The sequence below is a fragment of the Populus trichocarpa genome, chromosome 7 (genome assembly GCF_000002775.5).
Source record: "Populus trichocarpa isolate Nisqually-1 chromosome 7, P.trichocarpa_v4.1, whole genome shotgun sequence".
Classification (NCBI taxonomy): Eukaryota; Viridiplantae; Streptophyta; class Magnoliopsida; order Malpighiales; family Salicaceae; genus Populus; species Populus trichocarpa.
This window is the reverse complement of record NC_037291.2, coordinates 9939962-9963745: the sequence shown is the minus strand read 5'-3', so window position 1 is coordinate 9963745 and position 23784 is coordinate 9939962. Positions and strand designations below refer to the sequence as shown.

The following is a 23784-nucleotide window of genomic DNA, read 5'->3' as shown; positions in this document are numbered from 1 at the left end:
CTTCGATACCTCAAAGGAGCTCTTGGGCAAGGTTTGATGTTTACTTCCCAAAGTGAATTACATTTAATTGGTTACTGTGACACAGATTGGGCTCATTGCCCTATCACACGTCGATCAGTGACTGATTATTATATCTTCCTTGGAAACTCGTTGGTGTCCTGGAAAAGCAAGAAGCAAGTTACAGTAGCTCGTTCATCCGCAGAAGCGAATTATCGATCTATGGCCGCAACTACTTGTGAGTTAACTAATGGCTAAAGAAAAAGAAAAAGAAAAAGAAAAAGAAAGAGGACTGAAATTGACACCCTATTTTTTAAAAGGCATGCCGTCATTTCTTTGTTTCATTGTGGTCCTCTCACTTTTAACTCCTAAAATAAAAACAAAATTGAGCTCTTTTTTGAGAAATCGAGCACCAACCCAATATTAATATATATATTTTTTCCAAGTCTGCCCCAACAATAGAAAATGTTAATAAAAAATAATTAACCCCAAATACCAATCAACACAACATTAAATGATGAAATTGAAGGAATTTTTTTGATAACCAAATTGAAAAAAAGAGAGATAAAACATTGTGTGATTTCATTGTGTTCTCGTTCATAAGACATAATGTGTCTATTGTGTAACACGAGACCCTTTTAGTTTTCGGTGTAATTTGTTAGGTTTGGATGACTGAATTTCAGCAAGGAAAAAATGATCACGGTGATGACAATGTTTTTTATTTTTTTAATTAGTTGGAAAAATTATAATATATAAGAGTTTTTTTAGTTATTAATTCAATTTTAATGGCAATTATAATTTTTTTCAAATTATTCTGTTAATTGTTTCCGCTTTGGAGGTTAGAGTAATTTTTACAAAATTAGATGACCAATTTAATTTGACGTTATAAGTAGAGGTTATGAGAGAATTAAAAAAACTTTGCACCAATCTAGCTGTAGATGCCATCTGACATCCTACTCAGAAGAATTTAGTGAAGAAAATAAAAATGAAAAACAATCCAAGAATACCTTATGGTATTAGAAGGGAAGCATGGGCTGGTACCTTCAAAACAAATTATTTTAAGGGTAATTTGATATTGAGGTTGAATTGAATTTTTGTTAAAAAATGATTTTTTTATTTTAAATGATTTTTTAAATATTTTTAAATTATTTTGATGTATTAATATAAAAAATAAATTTTATAAATAAAAAATATTATTATTTTAATATATTTTTAAATAAAAAATACTTTAAAATACATGTATTATTCAAGAAGTACCAAACACACTTCATCATATTGTAATTTGTATTGTTAAGAAGATAAAAAGAAAGCACCAAGCCGAAGTTATTTCCTTTTCTTCACTTAAAACCTTGATAATGTTAGCTAGTAGTGGCTCTCGTATTTCACAGCACTTGGCAAATTGTCACTACAATCAGAAAACCCATTTAGGGTTAGGGTTTTGCAACACAAAAATTCACAAAATTTCCTACCTTTCTTTCTCTCTTTTCATGTTGAAACCTCCCTCTTTTGTAACGATATTTGGTGGTGATAATTATAGGCATAATAATTATAGTCATTGTAAGCATGGGTTTGTTTCTTTATCAAGTCTTCAATCAAAATCATCCTCAGGAGAAACTCCCATTCTTTCTGATTGTGTAAGGTTTGTAATTCTGTTCTTTAAAGTTCTCATTTTCCGGGTTCTCATTGGTTTCTAGGAAAGAAAGTGAAAATACTGTAAAGTTTTGTGCTTTTTGTTTATATGGGTTTTGTTTGTGTTTTAGGATCATGCATGAATGAAAGTTCAGCGGAAGCTTAATTATACAATTCGTGCAATTTCAATCCTTTTGGTTGCTAAGAGTTTAATGTTTGCTGGTTAATTACTTGCTAAGTGATTGGTTTAGGTGAAAATTTCAGAGATTTCACGAAAAAGATCAAAATTCTTGTGAATTCTTATGATTGGAACGCTTAATTTAATCGGGTTCAGTTATTTACTCTCTTATTGGAACCAGATGTTTGATTGATGTAATGTACATATCAACACTTTTTTTATAATGTTAAAAATTCAGATGAACTAATATTTGTTTGTCATTCAATATGTGTGTCTAATACATCTCATTTTTGTTCAATTAGCTGATGAGTTTTTCTTTGTGCAAAAGCCAGCGAGATAACGATTGTGAGCTTCCCTCTGAAGGATTGGCCTCAGTAGCAGGTTTCTTTGCCTGTCCTTTATTAGATTTGATGCTGAATACATCAAAAAATTTATTTTTAGACTGCCTTACGTGCTTGTTGATTATTGATTGCTTTTTCATGATTTTTGCAGGAGGAATAGTAGCACTAGGAAAGTTTGACGCCCTTCACATTGGCCATCGAGAACTTGCAATTCAAGCATCAAAGGTTGGAGCCCCAAGTCTTCTATCATTTGTGGGAATGGCAGAAATACTTGGTTGGGAGCCTAGGTAACAGTTTATTCTTTTGTTTGAGTGCACATTTACTTGTGTGTTTGGATATATGGAAACTTTTCCAATCCTTTCAATTTTGCATCCATCTACCTGTTGAGTTCGAGAGGCTTTCTCTTTATTTTTGTGCCTTGTGAATTAAGTTGGTTGCTTTTTTACAAGGAATTCTATTTGCTTTTTCCAAAGCATTACAGTTCTTTGACAGTTTGAAGGTTGCAATCTTCATCATGGCTGTCTTGTTTGTACTGTAGAATGAATCTTATGGAGCCAACAACATGTCTCCTTCCTGTACTCTGTACTTTTTTAATCTTATTAGGATATGCTTGGTGTCTTAAATTTCTCCATCTTTAAAGAAGTCTAGGATAATTTGAAGCAAAGCAAGTTTGAGTTAAAACTAAGTCTAAAGTGAAGCTCATAAATAGTTTATGAATTAGTGTCCAATATGCACATGATGTACCATGGTGTTCTGGGGTGAATTTTTTGCCACATGTTGCTTGGAATCAATGTACTAGTGAAGGAGAGAGTATTGGTAAACTTTGCTGAAACATGCATAAGCTGGAGGATTTTATGAAAAATGATGGTTGGTAACTCATTGTGCAGATGTGTTATTGACTTGTCTTATTGTGGTTAAGAGAATTATTCTCTTGCAGAATGAAGATCAGTTGCTTACATGTGAAATTGACATATTTTCATAAGTCTGCCAGCTATATACATATTACAATTCTTCTTTCTCAGATGTCTCAACTTTTTGAGAATAAACTTCACCACTTCTGTTGCAGAAGAAATTTTCAATGGTGTTCGATCAGTTGAAGACACGTTGTTTTTTCTGATTTAAGTGACAATTTTCACTTTCCTGGACAGGGCTCCCATAGTTGCCAAATGTGACCGAAGTAGAGTTCTTTCTTCTTGGGCCCCATACTGTGGCAATCTGGTCCCAGAAGAGGTCCAAATTGAATTTTCATGCGTTCGACATCTCACCCCACGACAATTTGTTGAGAAGTTATCTAAGGAGCTTGGAGTAATTGGGGTTGTGGCAGGTAAACTAAAATCAATTTGCTGCCCATCTTTTTTTTTTTTCCTGTCACTGATGTAAATTCCTGCATTTGATTTTTATGGAATTGAAGTCTCAAATCTTAATGACTGACTCTGTCAGGGGAAAACTACAGATTTGGATATAAAGCTGCTGGTGATGCCTCCGAGCTGGTGAGACTGTGCAAGGAGCATGGTATGGGGGCTTACATTATAAGTTCTGTGATGGACAACAATCAAGATTACAGAAGCATGAACTCAAATGATCTAAAAGATAGAGGACAAGTCTCATCTACCCGTGTTCGTCAAGCTTTAGCTGTAGGGGATATGAAATATGTGTCAGAACTTCTAGGTCGTCATCATCGTCTCATATTGATGTTGAAAGACCAGGAAGAACGTGCTAAAACTAGCAGTGGATGGAGGGTCTCAGCTCCAAAGTCTTATCTATTGAATCTACCCCCAAAGGATGGTTTCTACGAGAACTGTTCTCTCCTATTCGGTAATAAGAATCCAGTAACATGTAGAGTATTCATGGATACAACGCATATCCATTTAGAAACGGACGAGGCAGATCCTTTTGATTTCGAGACCGATCAAGAGCAGCATCTCTTGGGCATTGAATTTGGTGATTCCAGACCTGATAAAGATTAAGCATATCAGTCCTCGCATTAGTTTTTGTTCATTGAAGTAGTTTCATCCAATCGAGTTGGAGCCCTTTGTAACTATTCATTAGTTCACATTTGCTTAATAATTTACATATACATACATAATGTTAATTCCATTCTTTAGCTAAAAACTGGAATTCTATTTGCTGATTCCAGGACATGGCTAAGAGGATTTTGAGTGATGATATTGCTTTTTAAAAAATTATTTTTAATATCAGTATATATTCGAATAATAATATGAAAATATTAAAAAATATCAATTTAAAATAAAAAAGATAATTTTTAAAATATAAAAACAAACATGTTTTAAGATATTTGTTTTATTTTTAAATGTCGAAAGAAATTATTGAAATTTTAAATTTTATATTAATTTTAGAAATTTTATATTAATTTTAGAAGTGATTGAGAATGTAGTAATGATTATTTTTTAAAATATTTATTTTTAAATATAATAAAATAATATTTTTTTATTTTTTAAAAATTATTTTTGATATTAATATATTAAAATATAAAAAAATATTTTTAATTTTTTTAAAAACACAAAAATATATGGTTGTTGAAAGGTAGAAGAGTAATAAAATTTATTGTCATCCGACTCCTACAAGACAGGAAGGAATGGATTCCAAGAAATTAATGGGAACTAATAAAAAGGCAAAAAAGAAAAGAACCTTCTCCTCCTTTCATATTCCAATTCATCTTTCCATTCAGAATCTTTTGTTGGAATATCCAATTTGGATATTCTATGGACCATTCCCATCTTACAAGCCTCCACCCACCTCAAAGCATCCAATAAAAACATATTTAAAGCAAAGCCACCAACATCCCCATAAATCAAAAACATCTGGAAAAATAAAAACAAGAAATCTCTCACGGAAGGGCACTCGTTCCTCTCTTCTCTCCCTTTTATATAAAACAAGAAGGAAACTAAATTGCCGTTCGTATTGCCTCTCTCAGGTCAGTTTTCTCTCTCTATACTATTTCTTTCTTTTATTTTTCTTGTTTGTGTTGATTGGTTTTTTTTTTTTGAATGTTTGGATCTTTATTAAAATTTGAGCAAAATTTAGCAAATCCAACGAAGAAAACTAACATTTCAATCTGTTTTCGTATTTTTTTTAAAAAATTAATCATCACTTTCAATGGCCCTGCATTGGCTTTTGATTTTAGCAAAAGAACTAAAGTTTTTTATTTATTTATTGTATTTCCAATTGGGTTTTTATTGTTTTCTTTAATTGAAAGAAAGTTCCGTTTTAAACAAGAATTCTGAGTTCGTTTTAAACAAGAATTCTGAGTTATTCATCCGAGTCAGGCCGAGTTGACTTGCTTTCAATTACGCTAATTAAGGGCAAAAGAGTCGTTTTCATGTTCTGGTCTCTTTGTCTTCTGAGTCTTGACCTGTCATTTTATATGGCATCCTCGTGTTCCTTAGCGCCTTTTAGGTCCACCGGCGGAAGTTAATTCATTTTCCAATCCTACCCCAGACGCATCACCCTTATTACCTCTCACCCTCCCCTTCTCCGATTCTTATAGAGATAAAAATATATCTTACAAAGTTTATGAGCAGTTAATTTGAAATTATATTAAAATAATATATATTTTTAATTTTTAAAAATTATTTTTAATATTACTGTATTAAAATAATTTTAAAAAAATAAATTTAATTTGTTTTAAAATTTTAATGAAATACCATTTAAAATGTAATTTCAAATAATGCCCTAATCATTCTCATCATTCTCATTTTGGTGCACATATTGGAGAGTTAACATACAAAATAAAAAATAATAATGAATTAACACAGTAACAAATTATTTTGGTAAAATATTATATTTTTGAATTTCGTTGTTCTAAATCCTGATATTAATTACATTTAGGACTATCCAATTAACTGTTTCGTAATAATTAATTAAACTGGTTTATCAATTAAAAATAATAAAAAAAATTATAAAATTGTCAAAATGGTGATATTTTTGAAATCTAAAGATTTGATGGTTGTAGTAATTTCATAGTTATTATAAATAAAACGGCGTCTGACCTCCAGAAACTTAAATTTGAGAGTAATTCAACGGTTACATAAAAAATTATGATATTTTTTAGTTATAATTTTAGTATGACACAATTAGATCTTCTCTTGGATTTAAATATGTTCCATTAGTTTATAAATACATCTGTTAAATATCCATGTAATATATCTGGATAGATTTTCATCTAGTTATAACAAATTTATATCTGATTATTCAAAATCATCCGTTATCGCAACTCTGACTATATCTTTGTCACTCATAAAATATATATATATATTTGGATTTGGATATGAAATGGTGAATTGATTTATATAATTAAATTAACTAACTAATCGGTTGAGTCAGATGTGACAGTGAGGTTACAAGTTTAAATATTAGTATTCTGAAATACAATAATTATATCCTGTTGCATTTAAAAATAGTGGTTTTTAATAATTTTTTTTTCAAATATAACTATTTTACTGAATTTTTTAACTTACTGTTATAATTTTTTTTAAAATCCCTGGTCTCATAGACCACCGGAAGGAATCTATCACTACTTATCTATCAATCACCATCTCTGCAAAAAGACACGATGTAGTACCTCGTGGCATGCTCTTATTGGTCTGTCCAAATTTGGAAACATAGTTTAGTCCCATCTGGTCATGCTGTCACTTATTAGTGTTTTGCTAATTGGTTTAAGGTAATAATTAACATGTTGAAATTGTCTATTTTGTGCTAGCAGGAACGCGTTTTGTATTGGTAAAGGAAGCTTCTTGGCTGGTGTCTAACGTTTGATCTTTCGGGCTGTCAAAAGAGAACAATTTTTGACAGCCCGAGAAAAAAATTCAAAGACCCTTTACAAAGAATAAGGTAAACAACATAGAATATTCCATCTTTGTCTGCTTCCATGTTTTTCTCGTGAATTTGAATGTGGATATTTATATCTGTGTTCGGTATTGTTGGTTTTGGTTTTCATTGAATTGCTCTAAGTATTGTGCAGGTGATTGATTGTTTAACATTCTATGTTTGGTTATCTGGGTTGTGACCAAAATTGAAATTCAGTTCCTTAACTGAATTCCTGGCCTTGTTTTGTTTAGATCGTTGTGATATAGGATTGTTTGTTTACGAGAGATTTTCTTCTTGTGTATTCAGTATGGGCTCCTTGTCTGGAATCATTCAAAGACCAGTGATCGCAGCAGCTGTGGCAGCTTTAGCTTCTGTTTCTGTTGAATTTTCCGATGAACTCCAATCTTTTAGATCATCTGATACTTGTTCTACCTCCGAACAGTCAAGTTCTTTATTGTCTAATTCAGTTCAGGATTCAAAATTTTCTTGGGTTTCTCACATTTCAGTTTCTAAGCTTGCAAATTTGTCATTCGTAACTAGGAATCGGGTGCCTGTTCCTAATGTTAGCTTCCCAGTTCTGGATGTGAGCCAAAATTTTGTTCCCAATACTTTAGGCTCTTCTGTTGCTTCCTCTCCTTTTCTTGTTAATTTGTATCGGTCTGCGGAGTTGGCCAAAGGGCCAAAATCAAGTGCATTTAAAACCACCACTATTCCTCCATCCTCTCCTGATATATTATATAGATGGCATTTGCCCGAGCTGAGTACTATTGATGTTTCTGGATCATCTGATTGTTCATCAGAAAAGTCTAGGACAGTGGTAGTTTTGCTAGGGTGGTTAGGATCAAAGCAGAAACATCTAAATAAATATGCTGAGTGGTATACTTCGAGGGGATTCCATGTCATTACTTTTACTTTTCCACTGGCCGAGATTCTTAGTTACCAAGTTGGTGGGAAAACAGAACAGGACATTGACTTGCTTGCGACCCACCTGGCTGATTGGTTGGAAGAGGATGGAAAGAACTTAGTTTTCCACACTTTCAGCAATACTGGATGGTTAACGTAAAGCTCTCTCTCTCAGGCTTCTGCACTAACCATTTTGTTTTCTTTGTTCCTTGTGAAACCATTTGGCTTGACATGCTTGGTGTGATGCACTTTTTTGCAGTTATGGAGCTATACTTGAGAAGTTTCAGAAGCAGGATCTTTCTTTAATGGGAAGGATCAGGGGCTGCATCGTGGATTCTGCCCCTGTTGCTGCCCCTGACCCTCAGGTAAATGCTGGTTGCAGTTGTCTTTGTTGTTTTTGACAGTAACAAGAACATATTATTGGTATCAGGAAGGGGATGGAATTCTTATTTTTATCCTCTCTGCATGTCTTGTATTATTTCAAGCATGTTTAGCTGCGCTTAATGAAACTGTTGGCTGTGATTATGGTTGTTGTAGCTGGCAAACCTTTGAAAACCTTGAATCGTTTCTTTTTACTCATTAAGTTCATGAATTAACTGTCATTTTACACTTTACAGCCATGCTACCGATAATCACACGCTCTGTACCACCTCCATCTTTGCTTTGTGGGTAGGAGATGGTGTTTTGATTTGCAGACTAATTTATCAGTAGCCTTTTTGTATAGTTATTGAACTATCATTTGGCTGATTATATATTATCTGCAGGGTCTGTGCTTTCCTTCATGTGACCATGTTATTGGTGATCAAAATTCAAATATATGATGAAAATGTTATTCATGTTCAGTTTAAATCATTATTTGGGATACTCTCTTTCTCCTTCTGTAGTCTTCCGGGTCTGAGTCCATAAGGTTTTTTTCCCCTTTGTTTAGGTTTGGGCATCAGGTTTCTCTGCAGCTTTTCTGAAAAAGCATAGTGTTGCTACGAAAGTGCATGCAAGCTCAAAAGAGTCAGATATGGAGGTATTAGTTGGCAGCAAAACATTCATGGAACCCAAGCCTGCCATAGCTGAATCAGCTTTATTAGCTGTTCTGGAGAAGTTCTTTGATGTGATTTTGAACATTCCTATGGTGAACAGGTTATACCCTCTCACCAAAAAAAGAAACATCTGAAACCATACGTTGATAAATGCTTAATAATGTAATTCTTATCATTATTACCATTGATAGATTCTCCATGACTGGAAGCTTATATAACTTTTCATTATTACATTGCAGGAGGCTCTCGGATGTGCTAAGCTTATTATCATCAGGACAACCAAGCTGTCCACAGTTGTATATATATAGCTCTGCAGATAGAGTCATTCCTGCAGGGTCTGTGGAATCATTTATAGAGAAGCAGCGAAGAGCTGGGCATGAGGTTAGGGCCTGCAACTTTGTGTTCACACCTCATGTTGATCATTTCAGAAATGATCCAAAACTGTATACTACTCAGCTCAGCCAGTTTTTAGATGACTATGTGCTTACTCATTGCAAGCATTCTTAACTGAAACCATGGAGGCAATTATTTTAGCCCAGCTTATTTTTCTCCATGAATCACATTATACAGCTCATAGAATTAATTCATTTTTATTCAATAGATGTCAAATACAGCCGGAAAATAGTTACTTTCATTTTTTCATCTGTACTTGTTCTTTACATACAATCAATGTTATACAAACTGTTAAAAAAGGTTATTCAATACTAAATACAAGTTTGCTTTCTGGTTTTGGTCTGAATGGAAGTTTTTGCTGCTTCACTTTTCACATTTTCTATGATCTCGTTTCTTACAATATAGAATTGGTTACAAGCGACAATTCAACATCTTGTTATAGTACACCACTAAGCTACAACTTTTACAGAGATCAAATTGTCTTCTATATGCTGTTTTGGTAGCTAGTCCATCTTCATTTCATTCTGGCAAATTATGTACAAGATTTAAGAATTTCATTATGCTTGCTTAGGTGTATATCAATGCAAGTCTTGTTTGTCTGTATGGTTTAGGATTTTCAATTATTTGTTTGTTATTTATGGAAGTGCAAGTTTGTAGAACAAAGTGAAAAAGGTAGAGAATGTAAAGGATGGTTCCCTTGAAGAAATTATGCTAAGACATAAAATCAGATAGTTTTCATGTATATGTTACACAGTAACAATATCATATACAGACTCGTTATTAGCATCGGAGGCTTCTACGAGTTCTTTCTGAGATAGTACATAGCCAAAGGAGAAATTACAGGGAGCAAGCATACACGTTATAATTCATGGTAGAAATAGCCATCAACAGCAGTAGACGACACATGTGTTTAGATATTGGAACATCTGATCAGGCAGTGGGGTAAGAGGCTTGCATAGCTATGCCACATAGTCCTTCCTTTGCAGATATATCTTTCTGCATTCGTATGTATCCCTCTTCCCCCCATTGTGCACCCCATGAGTTCTTCACTAGCCAATACTTTGATCCATCGCTGACTCCATATCCAACAGCAGTGACACCATGGTCTAGTTGAGTGTCGCAACTTCCTGTAAAGATGCCACTCGAGTAGAATTGGAAATCAGATCCACCAGCGTCAATAGCAACAGAAACTGGTTGCTTGGCAACAGCCTTCATCAGTGCAGCTTCACTGTTTGCTGGCACATCTTCAAACCCGGTAATCTTTGCTGCGTGGATGGCTGCCTTGTTAGTGTTGCAAGTCCCATCTGTTCCCTTGTATGGGTAGTTAGCTTCAGTTGTTAGACCCTTGTTTTGTTCAATGAATTTGAAGGCATCATCCATCAAACCACCGTTGCAGCCTTGATCCTCACCCTTAGTGTCACAATCAACAACCTCTTGCTCTGAAAGGGAGATCAATTTACCAGTTGTAAGCTTATTGATTCCTTCCATGGCTGCCACTGCCGAAAATGCCCAACAACAACCTACGTTTTGATTCAGCACAAACAAAACAAAGGTTAGAAAAGTATCCCTCTGTAAGATCTCATTCTTATAAACACAAGGATAGGCACTTACCACACTGTCCTTGGTCCTTGACAGGGGTTACAGCTCCTTCCTTTCTCCAGTCCATGGTAGAAGGCACTGCAGAAACGTTTTCATATCTGAAAGGACCTGCTTGTGGAGAGCACATATGGCCCTTGAACCTATTGCGTGAAGCTTTGAACTCTTCATTTGTAAGATCTGCAAATTGATTGACACCAAGTTTGTAAGATTTGCCGGTTTGACTGTTAAAAGCATCTATGCGTGCAACATTTTCCTTGAATATGCTGTAACGGGTCGCCCTCTCGGTGTCATCCTTGTATACACGCCCATACTGAGTCATCCATTGCTCATGCCTCTCATACATGGGTGCATCCAGGAGGGTTCGAGCTGTGGATTTAGAAGGCCAAGCTCCCAAAATGAAGAGCAAGGCCAAACAACCAAATTGGAATTGTTTAGTGAATCTCATGGCAGCCTTTGGTATTAGTAGCAGGTATATTAGGGAAGCAATGAGTAAGCTGGTAGGCATACTATCTTCACGCACCCTTTGAGGTTTTTATAGGGACTCTGCTCCTGTCAATACGTATGCTCCACAAGACAGGCCTTCCAACTATGCGTGCCCTTCAAAATGTTCTAATTTTGACCCCTATGATTAACTGATTTTAATTGACATAGTGTTGTGTTTTTTAGCCAGCATGAATTCAGACAGTTCAAACTTTCCCTTCATGAGTATATTTTCTAATGGCTGATGAGTATTGTATTTAGTAAGCTAATAAATGGTTTTCGTGCAGTGATTTTAGTCCCATCTTATGGCATCAGATGCCCTATAATTTTAGAAGCAGACAGAAATACTCTTGCCGTGCCGTTAGATTCACAAAGTGAATAGTTTGCATACGTTAAATAAACTTTCAGATTGTAACAAGAGTCGGCCTAATACTGCATCGGAGAAAAAACTAAAAAAATGGTAGTCTGATGCCATTGGAAATAAAAAAAATTAAATGTTAAATAAAAAAATTAAAAAAATTGAATGTGTTTCCAAAAAAATATTAAATTAGCACAATGACGGAGCTGGAGGAAGAGGAGGCTGGTTGTTCCCGGGACCATACAACCAAAAAGGGGTCGCACATGTATCACCACTCTGTGATGTTATGATCATGACCATTTAGCAAAGTTGTTCATAATTCGCTGAGAGTTGCTCATATTTCTCGGTGAGATGAGCTGTGTGAGCTATGTTATGTTCATAATTCGCCAATAGTTGCTTGTATTTTTCGGTGAGATGAGCTGTGTGTTGCTGCAAAGCCACGAACTCCTTTGATAAATTGCTCGATACTGATTGGGAGCTCCCAACGGCTGAGACACTACGAGTCGCCCGCAAGTTCTCGGCCGTAGTGTTGGAGAGCCCGTACAACCGAATTTTATCGGGTCCACCAGATGATCCTACCTCCATCCACAAATCCGGATCGAAATCCGGATGGGTCGAAGGATCATATCCCCATATCTCTCCCTCAACTGACTATTATAGGTCTCCTGAAAATGAAAAAAGAAATCATCATATTTAATTCAATAAAAATAATAACTTACGAAATAAAATGGTTGAACGAACATACCACAAAGTGTTGAGCGCGGTTGTCAACAAACTGTTGCACCCACTTTTGGCAGTTTTGACTTCGCACGTGCGTCTCTACAAACAGCTCCATTGGGCTCGACTCACATCCAAGAGACGTAGCCTGTAAGAAAAAAAATTAATTAAGTAACAAAAAATTAAATGATATATTTCATTTAAATTAATCTTACCATCCGCTTTGCATGTGCAGCAAACGGAACGAAGCTGCCGGTGTGCATTGTCACCAAACCATGAATTTGCCGGTTCCGGTTGCCAGCACCGAACTGTGAGCATCGTGTGAACCGCTCAAACATCACGTGCTCAATATATTGTGGCCATATATCTCCCAGGATGTCTAGCAGTTTGAAATCCCTCCAAACCGCCACGTCGTTTTAGCCTTGGAGATCGTTATTTCTATCGTTTTTTTTTTTGCCTTTTTTTGTACTTCATACCAAAAATCACGCAACCTACTTCCATAGTGACAAATTAGATTTTAAAACATAATTTTTTAAAAAAACAATATCGTATTGTTTTCGATGTTACCAAGTTGTCGCGTGATTTTCCCACACCCTCCTCACAACATTGTCAAACGCGTTATCCCACTCGAATTTGTGTTATGTATAAATAATTTATTTAAAATAAAAATAATAATTTATTTACTATTATATTAATAATTTATTAAAAATAAGCTGGAAATTAGAAATTAACACCAACCTCAAATTTGTCAAACCATGCGTCGATATTCGGTATCCATTCATGATATCTGGATACCTGACTCCATTGAAATAATGAAATCTCCATCGATGATTTAAACGCCGATGATAGTACTCGGGCGGCCTCAATGTTTGTGAACATGAAAATAAATTAAATTAATGAAATATTGATTAGTTGTTCATAAATTATGTTATAATTAAAAAAAAAACTAAAACCGAAACAAACTTACATTGAAAGGTCATCCTTCCACTGTGCCTCGTACTTGCGGGTGAATTGATTCCGCTGTGAAGGCACACCACCTTTGCACTATGAAACCGTGCTGGAAGAGGCAGCATCAGTAGGCGGCGCAGGTACCTCTTCTTGATTGACACCTAAGGACATGTTATCCTCGTTGCTAGAAGAACTAGCTGCGACCATATGTGAGCGACGAGCTGTTGATTTCGTTCTACGCATCTACACATTTTTATACGAATAATTATATAATTAAATTCGATTGTTAAAAAAATTTTTAGCAGCACCTCCCCTATACTAGAGACTATCCAAAGTTTTCAAACCTGCAAATATTAACAATAGCCACAACCACTTGACCCCATTCAAAAATCTTGTATATAACCTAACATCTATACAAATAACAATTAAAATTAATGGAAATAATTAAGCACATATCATGCAATAATAGAGTAAAATTGAGATAAAATAATTAAATTTATTCCTATATATTCAATTACTAATTACAAGGTAAATTCAACAATAACAATTAAAATTCAAAAAAGTATTCAATTATTATGGCAATACAAACAATAAAATATATTGAACAAATTAAAAAAAAAACCTTTAAACTTTAGTAATGAAAAATGCTTACCTTAATAATGTGTTTATTTCAAGACTTTATCTACATTATAAAAATACACCAAAACAAAAAACACAACAAAAATAACAATAGCTAAAACAAAGAAATATAAAAAAATAAAATCAACAATAACAATTGAAATTCAAAAAGTATTCAATTATGATGGCAATACAAACAATAAAATATATTGAACAAATTAAAAAAAAAAACTATAGACTTTAGGAATGAAAAATGCTTACCTTAATAATGTGTTTATTTTAAGACTTTATCTACATTATAAAAATACACCAAAATAAAAAACACAACAAAAATAACAATAGCTAAAACAAAGAAAATATAAAAAAATAAAATCATTAAGCATATTAAATGGAAATACATACCTTTTAATTTGCTGAAGATTCAAGTAGAGATTACAAGCTAAAAAAACAAAAGATTTGAAGGAAATGAGAGGAAAACAAAAATGAAAAGTAAAGCTTTGAAACGAAGGAGATGAAAAAATAAACTGAAGGGGCGGTCGTTGGGATTTATAGCGCAGTTTTCCCGACGGATTCACCGATGGACATTTAAATAATATTAATTTGAATTATTCCGTCGGTGATTTTTCGAAAATCTTTCGGTAAAGTTTGAATTTCGCACCAGAATTTTTTAATTACCCTCCATATTTTTCGCAGTCCGTTGGTAATTCCATCGGCAAGTGCACGAGGATAGAGATGCATTAATGTCCGCCCTTTAGAATTCACACCATCCATCGGTAATTTTGGACCGCTGAAAAATACCGATGGACTGTATCCGTCGGTATCAACGTCAGTGATGCATTTCCAGTAAATATTTTTGAAACTCTCTGTGAAATGCCGACGAACTGTATCTGTTTGTAGAGTCGTCGGTGATTGTGGCATTTCCAGTAAATGCAACTCTCTATGAAATGCCGACAGACTTCATCCGTTGGTAGTGTCATCGATGATTGTGACATTTCCAGTAAATATTTTTCAACTCTCTATGAAGTGCCGACGGACATGTAATCCGTCGGTATGGACGTCGATGATCGTGCTCTGTGCATGAAAGATTATGTTTGTATTGCCTATTTACCTTTCTCTAAACACTTAAATTACAAACTGTTTATCGCAAAAAACAATAAAAACAATTAACAAATAAATTAAATATTTCATGTTACAAAATATCATCCATAATATATATTACATGAAAAAAAAGCTTTACACATTGCTTCATTATGATAGTTAGTCAGAATTTTCTTCTTCTTCGTCGTCAATTGAATAGTCATCAACTTCATCGCAATCTTCAATATAGATATCATCTTCATCGACATTTGCTTGTCCGCTAGAGCTCAAAACAACATTCAACTCCTCTGTGTTAACATCAACAAGACTATCATCGAAAACATGAAAATTTGAATTTTCTTCCAAGTCAATCGAAGGAGCAACTGTGCTACGGCCATTTGATAATTTTGTCATAACCGGTCTCACTCAACCCGTGATTTGACTTGATGGTGAACACCTGTGCTACAACCGATAATTTACTGTGGTTCGTGCAACAATCCTATAATGGTTCGTCAAAATCTTTCAACAGATCAAAAAACCTAGCTGCATCTGCATTAGGTTCTTCTTCTTCGATTGGACATTGACTGACATTACCTTGATTCATTGTCATTGCATCCATAACCATATTCCTGTAATGATTACTGTTGTCATTTGCAACTCCATGCACGTTGCTAGCACTAGAAGTTGACCCAACCACCCTTTCTCCCATACTATTATTACGAGCAAATAGTTCTCCGTGTGCATACCAACACATGTAATTCTCCATAAACCCTTTGTGTAGAAGATGCATCATTACAACATTTGGATGCAAATACTTTTTATTTTGACACTTCCTGCATGGACACCTAATACTGCCTCCAGTAAAATTTCTGGGAATAGATGTTGCGAAATTAATAAAACCCTGAACTCCGTTACAATAATCCATCCTCCGCAATCCTTAGGGTGAATCTCGTTACATCCATGAACGATCATCCATGACTTCTATTGAACCTCTATAAAATTATGATGACAACATGTATTAATTAACTATGTTAGGTAAATAAATTTGCAAAAATATTGGTTTACCTCGAGATTATCCAACAAGCTAATTACAACTTCTCATAAATATTCATTATCAATTATCAACATCCATACAAATTTATACATATAAATTTATAGAAATTACAACTCCGCAATAACATTGATAAAAATTAAAACGAACTCGTTAAACAAACTATTAATTATTTCACCACAACACATGTAATTCGGTAATTCAACAAAGTTTCAACAAGTTACAAACAAATACAATTTTACAAAATCTAAAACAAACCATAACAAGTACAAAATTATACATTCATACTACAAGTTTGTTTGAGAAATAACAATAAACATGTACATACACTAACAAAATACATATACTAAAAAAAACAATAAAATTGACATTTAAATGTTAAAATTAAAAAAGATAGATTTACTTACAGAAAATGATAAAATCCATAATAAATCAAAATACGGATGCTGTGACCACAAAACTTAAAGAAATATACCTTGTGTTGAGAAGAGAGGGATTTTTTTTTTGGGGGTGGTTGTTTGCAGTTTGGGATGGGAGAGTTGGGACGGGGAAGAAGAAGGAGAAATTGGAGAGGAGAGAGTCGGCTAAGTGGTGATATATTCACTTTTGTAGATGGAATCACTGACGGACTATTTCTGTCGGTGATTCCATCGACAATTCTGATGGAGAATTGGTCACGTCACTGCATGGAGATTCAGGTTTGAATCCCTCAGTGATTCCATTGGTAAAATCGCCTGTAAAAAGTTCCACGCGAACCGCCTTTTTTTTTTTAAATTCTGAATATTTTGTCTGTAATTCCATCGGATATATTGACCGCAGTATTCCGTCGGTATATACCGACTGAATTATGAACGGAATAGTGTCCATCGGTAATTATCACAGCAAGTTACCGACAGAATTATTCTGTCGATAATTCTATTGGTGTTAAGCGAATTTCTGGTAGTGTAAGATTATGAGTTGATTTGGAGATCTGTCATTTAGAGGATGGTGATCGGGTATCTAGAATCCCAATGAACTGGTCGACCATTTGGTTTATCTGATTTTGGTCCACCGGTTAGGTAGAACTTGTAGAGCAGTTGGTGTGTTGTATTTTGGTAGACACTTTATCCTGGATGATTTTGGTTGACGGGTTGGGTTGAACCAATAGACCGGTTAGATAATTCTTTTAGGCTGAATCAATTTAGGTTATGTTTGGGATCAATCGGGTAGACTAATTCCAATTTATAATTACGTTTTATTCCTAAATGTAAAAGTTAAGTATATTAAATAGATTGTACATTCCTTTCGAGTCATTTTTGAATATGTCATCTTTTGTATTCAAATAATCTTGATATTTTACATGCGAGACATTAGTAGGTTTCCTTTGAACATCTGCTTTTGAGATCTTTCATTTTTGAGTCAGGTGAGTGGATAATTTTTCATATACTAGAGAATTAATATAAATACTTGAATTATTATAATATGGAATTGATTGTGCTTCTTAGTAATTCTTATATTGTTATTTATTTCTTATTTATGATTAAACATGTTAACTTATTGAAACTAAATCTTTGATATGAACTATTATGTACATTTCAATTGATAGCTCTTATTTATTGATGTCACGAGTTAAGTCTTGAGATATGAATCTGTCTGTTTGATTATGATATGAATCTATGGTATTCCAGTCAGAATTCCTATGATAACATGGTAGTGTTAGTCTTTATGCACATCATATTTGAAACCCTAGTTGGTCGGGGGAGTCACCAATCTGTGTGAACTGATCATCCCACAGTATGGAGCCTCATACTCATTGCATTTTGATTTTTTGACGAGCTTTACCTTATGATATTCTTGTTACGGGTCTATTTGAGAAACTTTTCTATAAGAACCTAAAGCCATATTTGTATATATATTCCTCATTGTTGTGTTACCTCGTGTATGTATATTGAACTTATCATCTCGTTTTTTTTTCCAGGTTTATAGCTTGTTAGTAGGTCATTTTTGTTGGATCTTTAGAATTTGTTTTTTTGTTGTAATTAACATTATTATGTTATGTCTAGTTAATGCTCCATAATTACAGAGGTTTGTATTAACTCTTGTATCAAGACAATCAAATTATATTATGAAGTTAATTTTGTTATTAGTGTTGTGTTGAACTCTAATTGAATTATTTAAAGAATAAGTTCGTATATAAATTTGAATTCGCATAGGTATGAAATCCTGAATGGGGAATGTATCCTTGGTTAAACTAGATTAGAGTTTCTTCGGCAATTAAAAAAAAAAAAAACCCAGTTTGAAAAATTTAGGAATCCTTGTAGCTGCATCTTTTAGTCCTGCTTTCTAGCTCATAAATTATGAAATTAATGATATCTCCCAGTCAGGAACTTTCTTTGCTTTCGTTTCGTAAGCTGAAGTATAATTTGCATGCCACAAACTAAAAGTCTAAAAGTGCTGCTTCTGCAACTGCAACAATAAACATAGCTGCTTCAACTGCTTTAATATCACCATCTTCCGCTTCGAGTACCGGTCCTTAGGAATTCCTGGAACATACTGTGTTTTCAAAGTAGCATACAGTTCATTGAAAGCTGCAGTCTTTTTAATACTCTACTTAAGCTTGAATCTTGACCTTCTTAAATCTTGCATTACATTGTATGGAGGTAATATTGGCAACATATATTATTCGGATCAAAAGCAAATGTGATCTCTCTCCTAAGATTCTGATTATATACAAATCTCTCGAGTCTAGAGCGACATTGCATCATAGTATAATGGTGATCCCTTGATAGAAGCTAGGATAAGCATTATGCAAGTTTCTGGAACAATGCGAGAAAGTTATATTATAACATAAATAGACACCATGTACAGAATTACAGACTCGTTTGAGATGCTATTATGAGTTCTTCCTGGGATATTTTGCAAAAAAAGAAGAAAATGTGGAAAACAAGCATACACGTTTGATAGGTGATAGAAATAACCAACAGCAGGTGATGGCATGTTTTGAGATATGGAAACTTCAGGAAGTAGGGTAAGAGGCTTGTATGGCCATGCCACGAAGTCCTTCCCTGGCAGATACATCACACTGCATTCGGATGTATCCCTCTCCGCCTATTTTACACCCTACGAGTTCATCAGCAACAAATACCTTATTCGCTCGCTAACTCCATGACCAACGACTGTAACACCATGGTCAAGTTGAGTGCCACGTTCTCAGTAAAGATGCCACTTAAGTAGAATTGGCACTCAAAATCCCCCAGCATGAATGGAAACGGAAACTTGTTGTTTAGCAAAAGCCTTCACAATGCAGCTTCACCGTTTGCAGTCACATCTTCAAACCGGGTTATCTTTGCTGCATGGCTAGCTTCCATGTTGGCGTGGCAAGTGCTATCCGTTCCCTTGTTTGGGTAGTTGGCCTCAGCAGTTAGGCCATTGTTTTTCTCAATGAATTTAAAAGCCTAATCAATCAAAACTGTTGGGGATTCCGATCGGTGATGTTCTGATATTTGCCCATTAGAGGCTAAGCACACTGACACAATATTTAACGTGGTTCGGCAAACCGCCTACATCCACGGGAGAAGCCATTTGATTATATAGGGAGAGAACAAGATTTACAACAATAGAGGAGGAGGAATTATCCCCTCTTTAGCAACTCTCAACCTCACTCTATTTCTCTCTTCTCAGTGCTGCAATGGCAGCTACTGCTGGCTGCCTTGGCAGCCCACTCTCTCCTACATCTCTCACATCTTTGGCTCTACTTTCCTTCTCTTAACTCTCTCATTTTGCTCTCAACCGTATGCCTCTATTTATAGGCATCCATGGTGCTGCTCCACTTGTTCTTTGGTCAATAATGGTGGCCACCGTCTCCAGCTCATTCAACAATGGTGGCTGCCAATAGTCAATGGTTGGTGCCAACCATTTGCTGCACATGCAATGGCAACAACCCAACAATCACCCCCTTTGCCATTCATGTGGGGCAACTGTCCTCTTGCTTCTTCAGCACAGGCTTGCATTCTGCAGCTCTTCCAAGCTTACCATTCCGAGAGCGTCTTTGGCCAAGTTTCCAGGTACTTGCCAAACCTTTCAATCACCAGAGTCATCCAAGCACCCCTTTGCTCACTCCAAAGGATCACTTCAACCAGATGGTTTGTCATATCTCATCTGAAGAGTGTTTAACGCTTGTCTCTGGAACAACATCCCCCTTCAAGCATATCAACCATGCTTGGCCCGGAATGATTTATCAAGCCTTACACCAAGGCTTACAACACCCCCTCAAACGGATATTTCCAAGTGCGACAGTCATTGAATATTTTAATGTGATCACGAGCTCACCACTCTTCCAAGAGTCTACTCATCCCGGAGTTGCGTCTGCCCTTTGTTCCTCCCTAGGAACCACGCCTTACTTTTCCGTGAGTCTCCCGCTCTTAGTCTCAAGAGTCCAGGTGGCTCTCCCTTTCAACCATGGGGACAACCCATTAAAGGTTGATCCATCTCTATCTTCATACTCTGAGTATTACAATGTCATTACTGAGCTCACCACCTTGACAAGAGTCAACTTGTTCCTGGAACCTGCGCATGCCCTCTGCTCCTTCATAGCAGTCGCGACTTAATGTTCCACAAGTCATCCACTTATTGTCCAAGGCAAATGTCTTCTAGCTCATTGATCTTTAGCATGGGGGCAATATCCATGAAAGTCAATCCTGCATTTGTCTCCATACTTATCATAGCCTCTTCATTGGCTATACACTTGTCTACTTATATCCAGCCATCACATCGGTCTTTAGGGCGTTCTGAAATTGGGCTCCTATCATGACCCTCACACCTTCTCCTGAGGTGTCTCTGCCTGTCGTCATGAGACGGTCTGAACTTGGACTCATATCATGGTCCTCACACCTTCCATCCGAGGTGTCTCCGCCTGTCGTCATGAGACGGTCTGAACTTGGACTCATATCATGGTCCTCACACCTTCCATCCGAGGTGTCTCCGCCTGTTGATGTTGAGGTGAAAACCACTTCCATTACAGGTGAGAACCACGCCTGTTGATGTTGGACAAGTCCTCCTAGTCCTATTGACCATTACAGCCTTGATTTTCACCTTTGATGTTGCAATCAACAAGCTCTTGCTCTAAGAGGGAGAACAATATACCAGTTATTAGCTGAGAGATTCCTTCCATCATGGCTGCCACTTCTGAAAGTGCAAAGAAAAACCTATATTTTGATTACAAATGAGGAGCTGAATGACTTGTATTCGTCTGAGTTTGCGTTATTGCCTGCTGAAGAGACTTGAAAGCTTTCTGGTAGCTGAAGAAACCCATAAACCAGAAATCAAAATCATCTACAGTAACTATTTCTATGTACTTCTCTGATGGCTTCTTCGCATTCTCACTCTGGTTGGCTGTCCTTATCTTTCTTAATGGGACAACTACCTGCATAAATTGATATTATTTAGAGATCAGAGATGCCAGAGAGGGAGGGGAAGGAGAGAGAGACGTCATGTTATTTTGTTTGTTACCTTATAATGAATTCTGACCAATTTTCCTTCTGGAGAAGACAACTTAATTGATCTCTCACTGCAGAAGGCAAGCTTTTCAGTAGAGATAAAGAGGAGGCCTGCAATAGGACCAGCTGTGGTTGACAAATAACATTGACAAACTCTCAACAATCTTTCTCCTTCACTAACACTAAATAACTGCCTAAAAACTTTCTTCACCCCTCCTACTTGAAGGATCCTAGCCCCCAAGCTCAGCTTCCCTACAAGAGTTTCAGTGATCTTGGTCCCCAACCTCACTGCAGTTACAAAAATTGAGATGAATTTAGCATCCTTCCAGCGTTGATTGAGAAGAAATTTGACGTTTCTTAATCACAAATCAAACTTTGAATAACTTACTATGCTCTCGGATTCCATGAGCAAATTTGTCAGCTTTTTTCCCTAGCTTGTTCATCCTTTTAAGCATCGAATCTATTTTATCTGCAAATTAGACTAGCTGATTAGTAAAACAACCTCATGTCATTTATGGTTGAGAAAGAGTGGAAAGGAGGAAAAGAATGATATACTTTGCTTGCATGCGAGAGCTTTATTTGCAGGACTTGGAATATAGCGCTGCTCAGCATTTTCAAGTAACAGTCTCGGCATCTTCTCAACTGCATATGATGCTGTTCTGATTGGAATTCCAATAACTTGTTTCTGTGAAGTCTTCATAATTTATGCGCAGGGAAGATTTGATAACTTCTGGACTTAATGACTCGAACTGTCTTTTCGGTGCAGCTGCAAACTTCTGCAGACTAGTGTATTTCGCTGTGAGATATGTAGAGGATGCTTAGATTGATCAAATCTAGCATTCCGCAAGTGTATATAAAGAGGTGTCAATAGTTGGTGAACCTTTTAACTTTTTGGTTGCATGACTCACCTATGGCTCATGATCGACAAGGACTATGGCATACAAATGGGCTCATAAATAAATATATATATATATATATATATATTTTAAGGGAAGATGGAGAAATGATGGCATGTTCGATTGCTTTAAGAAAAGATATCGTGGGGTCCTAATTTTGATTTTCTGTTGAGTAACTATAACAATATATTTTTGACTGTCAAATTTTAAATTTCCTGAAATCCATTTTTCAAATATGCTAGCTGATCATGGATCAAGGCGTTTTCTTCTACAATAAACTGGGAATGGGATCATTCTGTTACAGTATCATTAAAAATGACAGAACTATTCACAGAACATGTAAATTAAACTCATGAATAAACTGGTTTCAGGGAGGTGAAAGGTCTCTTCCTGTTTTGCTTAATTAGTTTGCTTCCACAGAATATATTCCTTTGAAATATTTGGAAAATCTTTCGTCTTTTTCAAGTGGGACGAAGGAAATAAAGAAAATTCTCCTGATTAGTTGGGACATTTCTTAGTCACAAATCCCGACAAGCACCATATGGCTTCTTTCCTTCAATATGCTGACTGTGTGTGGGTATGCCAATAAAGCTTTTTGAGATGGAATGATAGCTTTCTGATGCCATCCCTCTCTTTTTTATTATAACTAAAAAGACATGTCATTTGTCTTGGATCAACCAAATTGTAAGGTGGTCACTACAATCTTAAAAGCTGTTGGATAGCATGTCAATTGTAACATCAGACGACCAAGATGGGCTGCCACTTTTTCTTTGATCGTGGAAGTTGATGACTTGCAAGGATAAGAAAAACCCTAAAAAACCAGCAAAGGAAAAGTGAATTGATCAAATGGAATAAGACTCCTCTCTAGCTTGTTCTTATCGGGAATGGATTCTTTTTCTCCATTCTTCTTACCTACCTCTACTCTTGAATGCTGAGGTGTTAGTGAGTGGATAATGTATTTCTTTGACTGTAATATTTTTTATTATTTCAAAATTCATATGGCATTCTATACAATTTTTACCTTTATATGTATTGCCTTCACGTTTGAGGAAAGGCAACTGCCATATCATATCCACATCAGCTGCCTTCATTTCTCACTTTGTCAATGGAAGTATTTAACTTAAAAAATGTCTTCTTTCAAGCGTAGCACAAAGCTGACTACAGCAAGAAAGAAGAGAGGGAAAGGGTAGAAGACTTCTCTGCCTGGAAATCAAACAGTTGGGAAATGACAAGAGCACAGATCCATCAGCACTTTATTTATCTC

At 35.5% G+C, this 23784-nt stretch overlaps 4 protein-coding genes across 10 annotated transcripts; 2 read left to right on the top strand and 2 right to left on the bottom strand.

The window, feature by feature from the left end:
* The first annotated feature begins 1285 nt into the window (after positions 1–1285).
* LOC7457162 (FAD synthetase 2, chloroplastic) lies at positions 1286–4242 on the top strand. 5 transcript variants are annotated; one of them, XM_024605115.2, is made up of 5 exons: positions 1286–1631; positions 2137–2185; positions 2297–2432; positions 3294–3469; positions 3586–4242. In XM_024605115.2, the coding sequence occupies exons 1-5, from the start codon at positions 1353–1355 to the stop codon at positions 4110–4112; spliced, it is 1167 nt and encodes a 388-aa protein (XP_024460883.1). In that variant the 5' UTR covers positions 1286–1352; the 3' UTR covers positions 4113–4242. The 5 variants fall into 5 exon arrangements, with proteins under 5 accessions (XP_024460883.1, XP_024460882.1, XP_002310055.2 ...); XM_024605114.2 differs by having other exon boundaries at positions 2107–2185; XM_002310019.4 differs by having other exon boundaries at positions 1287–1636; positions 2133–2185.
* A 647-nt stretch (positions 4243–4889) lies between these two features.
* Positions 4890–9633, top strand: LOC7456290 (uncharacterized). 2 transcript variants are annotated; one of them, XM_052454763.1, is made up of 6 exons: positions 4890–5080; positions 6869–6996; positions 7279–8031; positions 8135–8240; positions 8804–9071; positions 9149–9297. In XM_052454763.1, exons 3-5 carry the CDS (start codon positions 7280–7282, stop codon positions 9041–9043), a joined length of 1098 nt encoding a protein of 365 aa, XP_052310723.1. In that variant the 5' UTR covers positions 4890–5080; positions 6869–6996; position 7279; the 3' UTR covers positions 9044–9071; positions 9149–9297. The 2 variants fall into 2 exon arrangements, with proteins under 2 accessions (XP_052310723.1, XP_002310056.4); XM_002310020.4 differs by having other exon boundaries at positions 4911–5080; positions 8804–9009; positions 9149–9633.
* A 381-nt stretch (positions 9634–10014) lies between these two features.
* On the bottom strand, positions 10015–11483 carry LOC18100999 (senescence-specific cysteine protease SAG39). Its single transcript, XM_006380431.3, has 2 exons — positions 10914–11483; positions 10015–10822 (listed from the first exon to the last, which is right to left on the bottom strand). Exons 1-2 carry the CDS (start codon positions 11404–11406, stop codon positions 10233–10235), a joined length of 1083 nt encoding a protein of 360 aa, XP_006380493.2. The 5' UTR covers positions 11407–11483; the 3' UTR covers positions 10015–10232.
* A 7459-nt stretch (positions 11484–18942) lies between these two features.
* LOC7457161 (GEM-like protein 4) lies at positions 18943–22543 on the bottom strand. 2 transcript variants are annotated; one of them, XR_002982847.2, is made up of 5 exons: positions 22180–22543; positions 22013–22093; positions 21638–21912; positions 21272–21551; positions 18943–19584 (listed from the first exon to the last, which is right to left on the bottom strand). XR_002982847.2 is itself a non-coding variant. In XM_002310018.4 (4 exons), exons 1-4 carry the CDS (start codon positions 22322–22324, stop codon positions 21345–21347), a joined length of 708 nt encoding a protein of 235 aa, XP_002310054.2. In that variant the 5' UTR covers positions 22325–22542; the 3' UTR covers positions 21204–21344. The 2 variants fall into 2 exon arrangements, 1 of the variants encoding a protein (XP_002310054.2); XM_002310018.4 differs by lacking the exon at positions 18943–19584 and having other exon boundaries at positions 21204–21551; positions 22180–22542.
* Positions 22544–23784: the final 1241 nt, after the last annotated feature.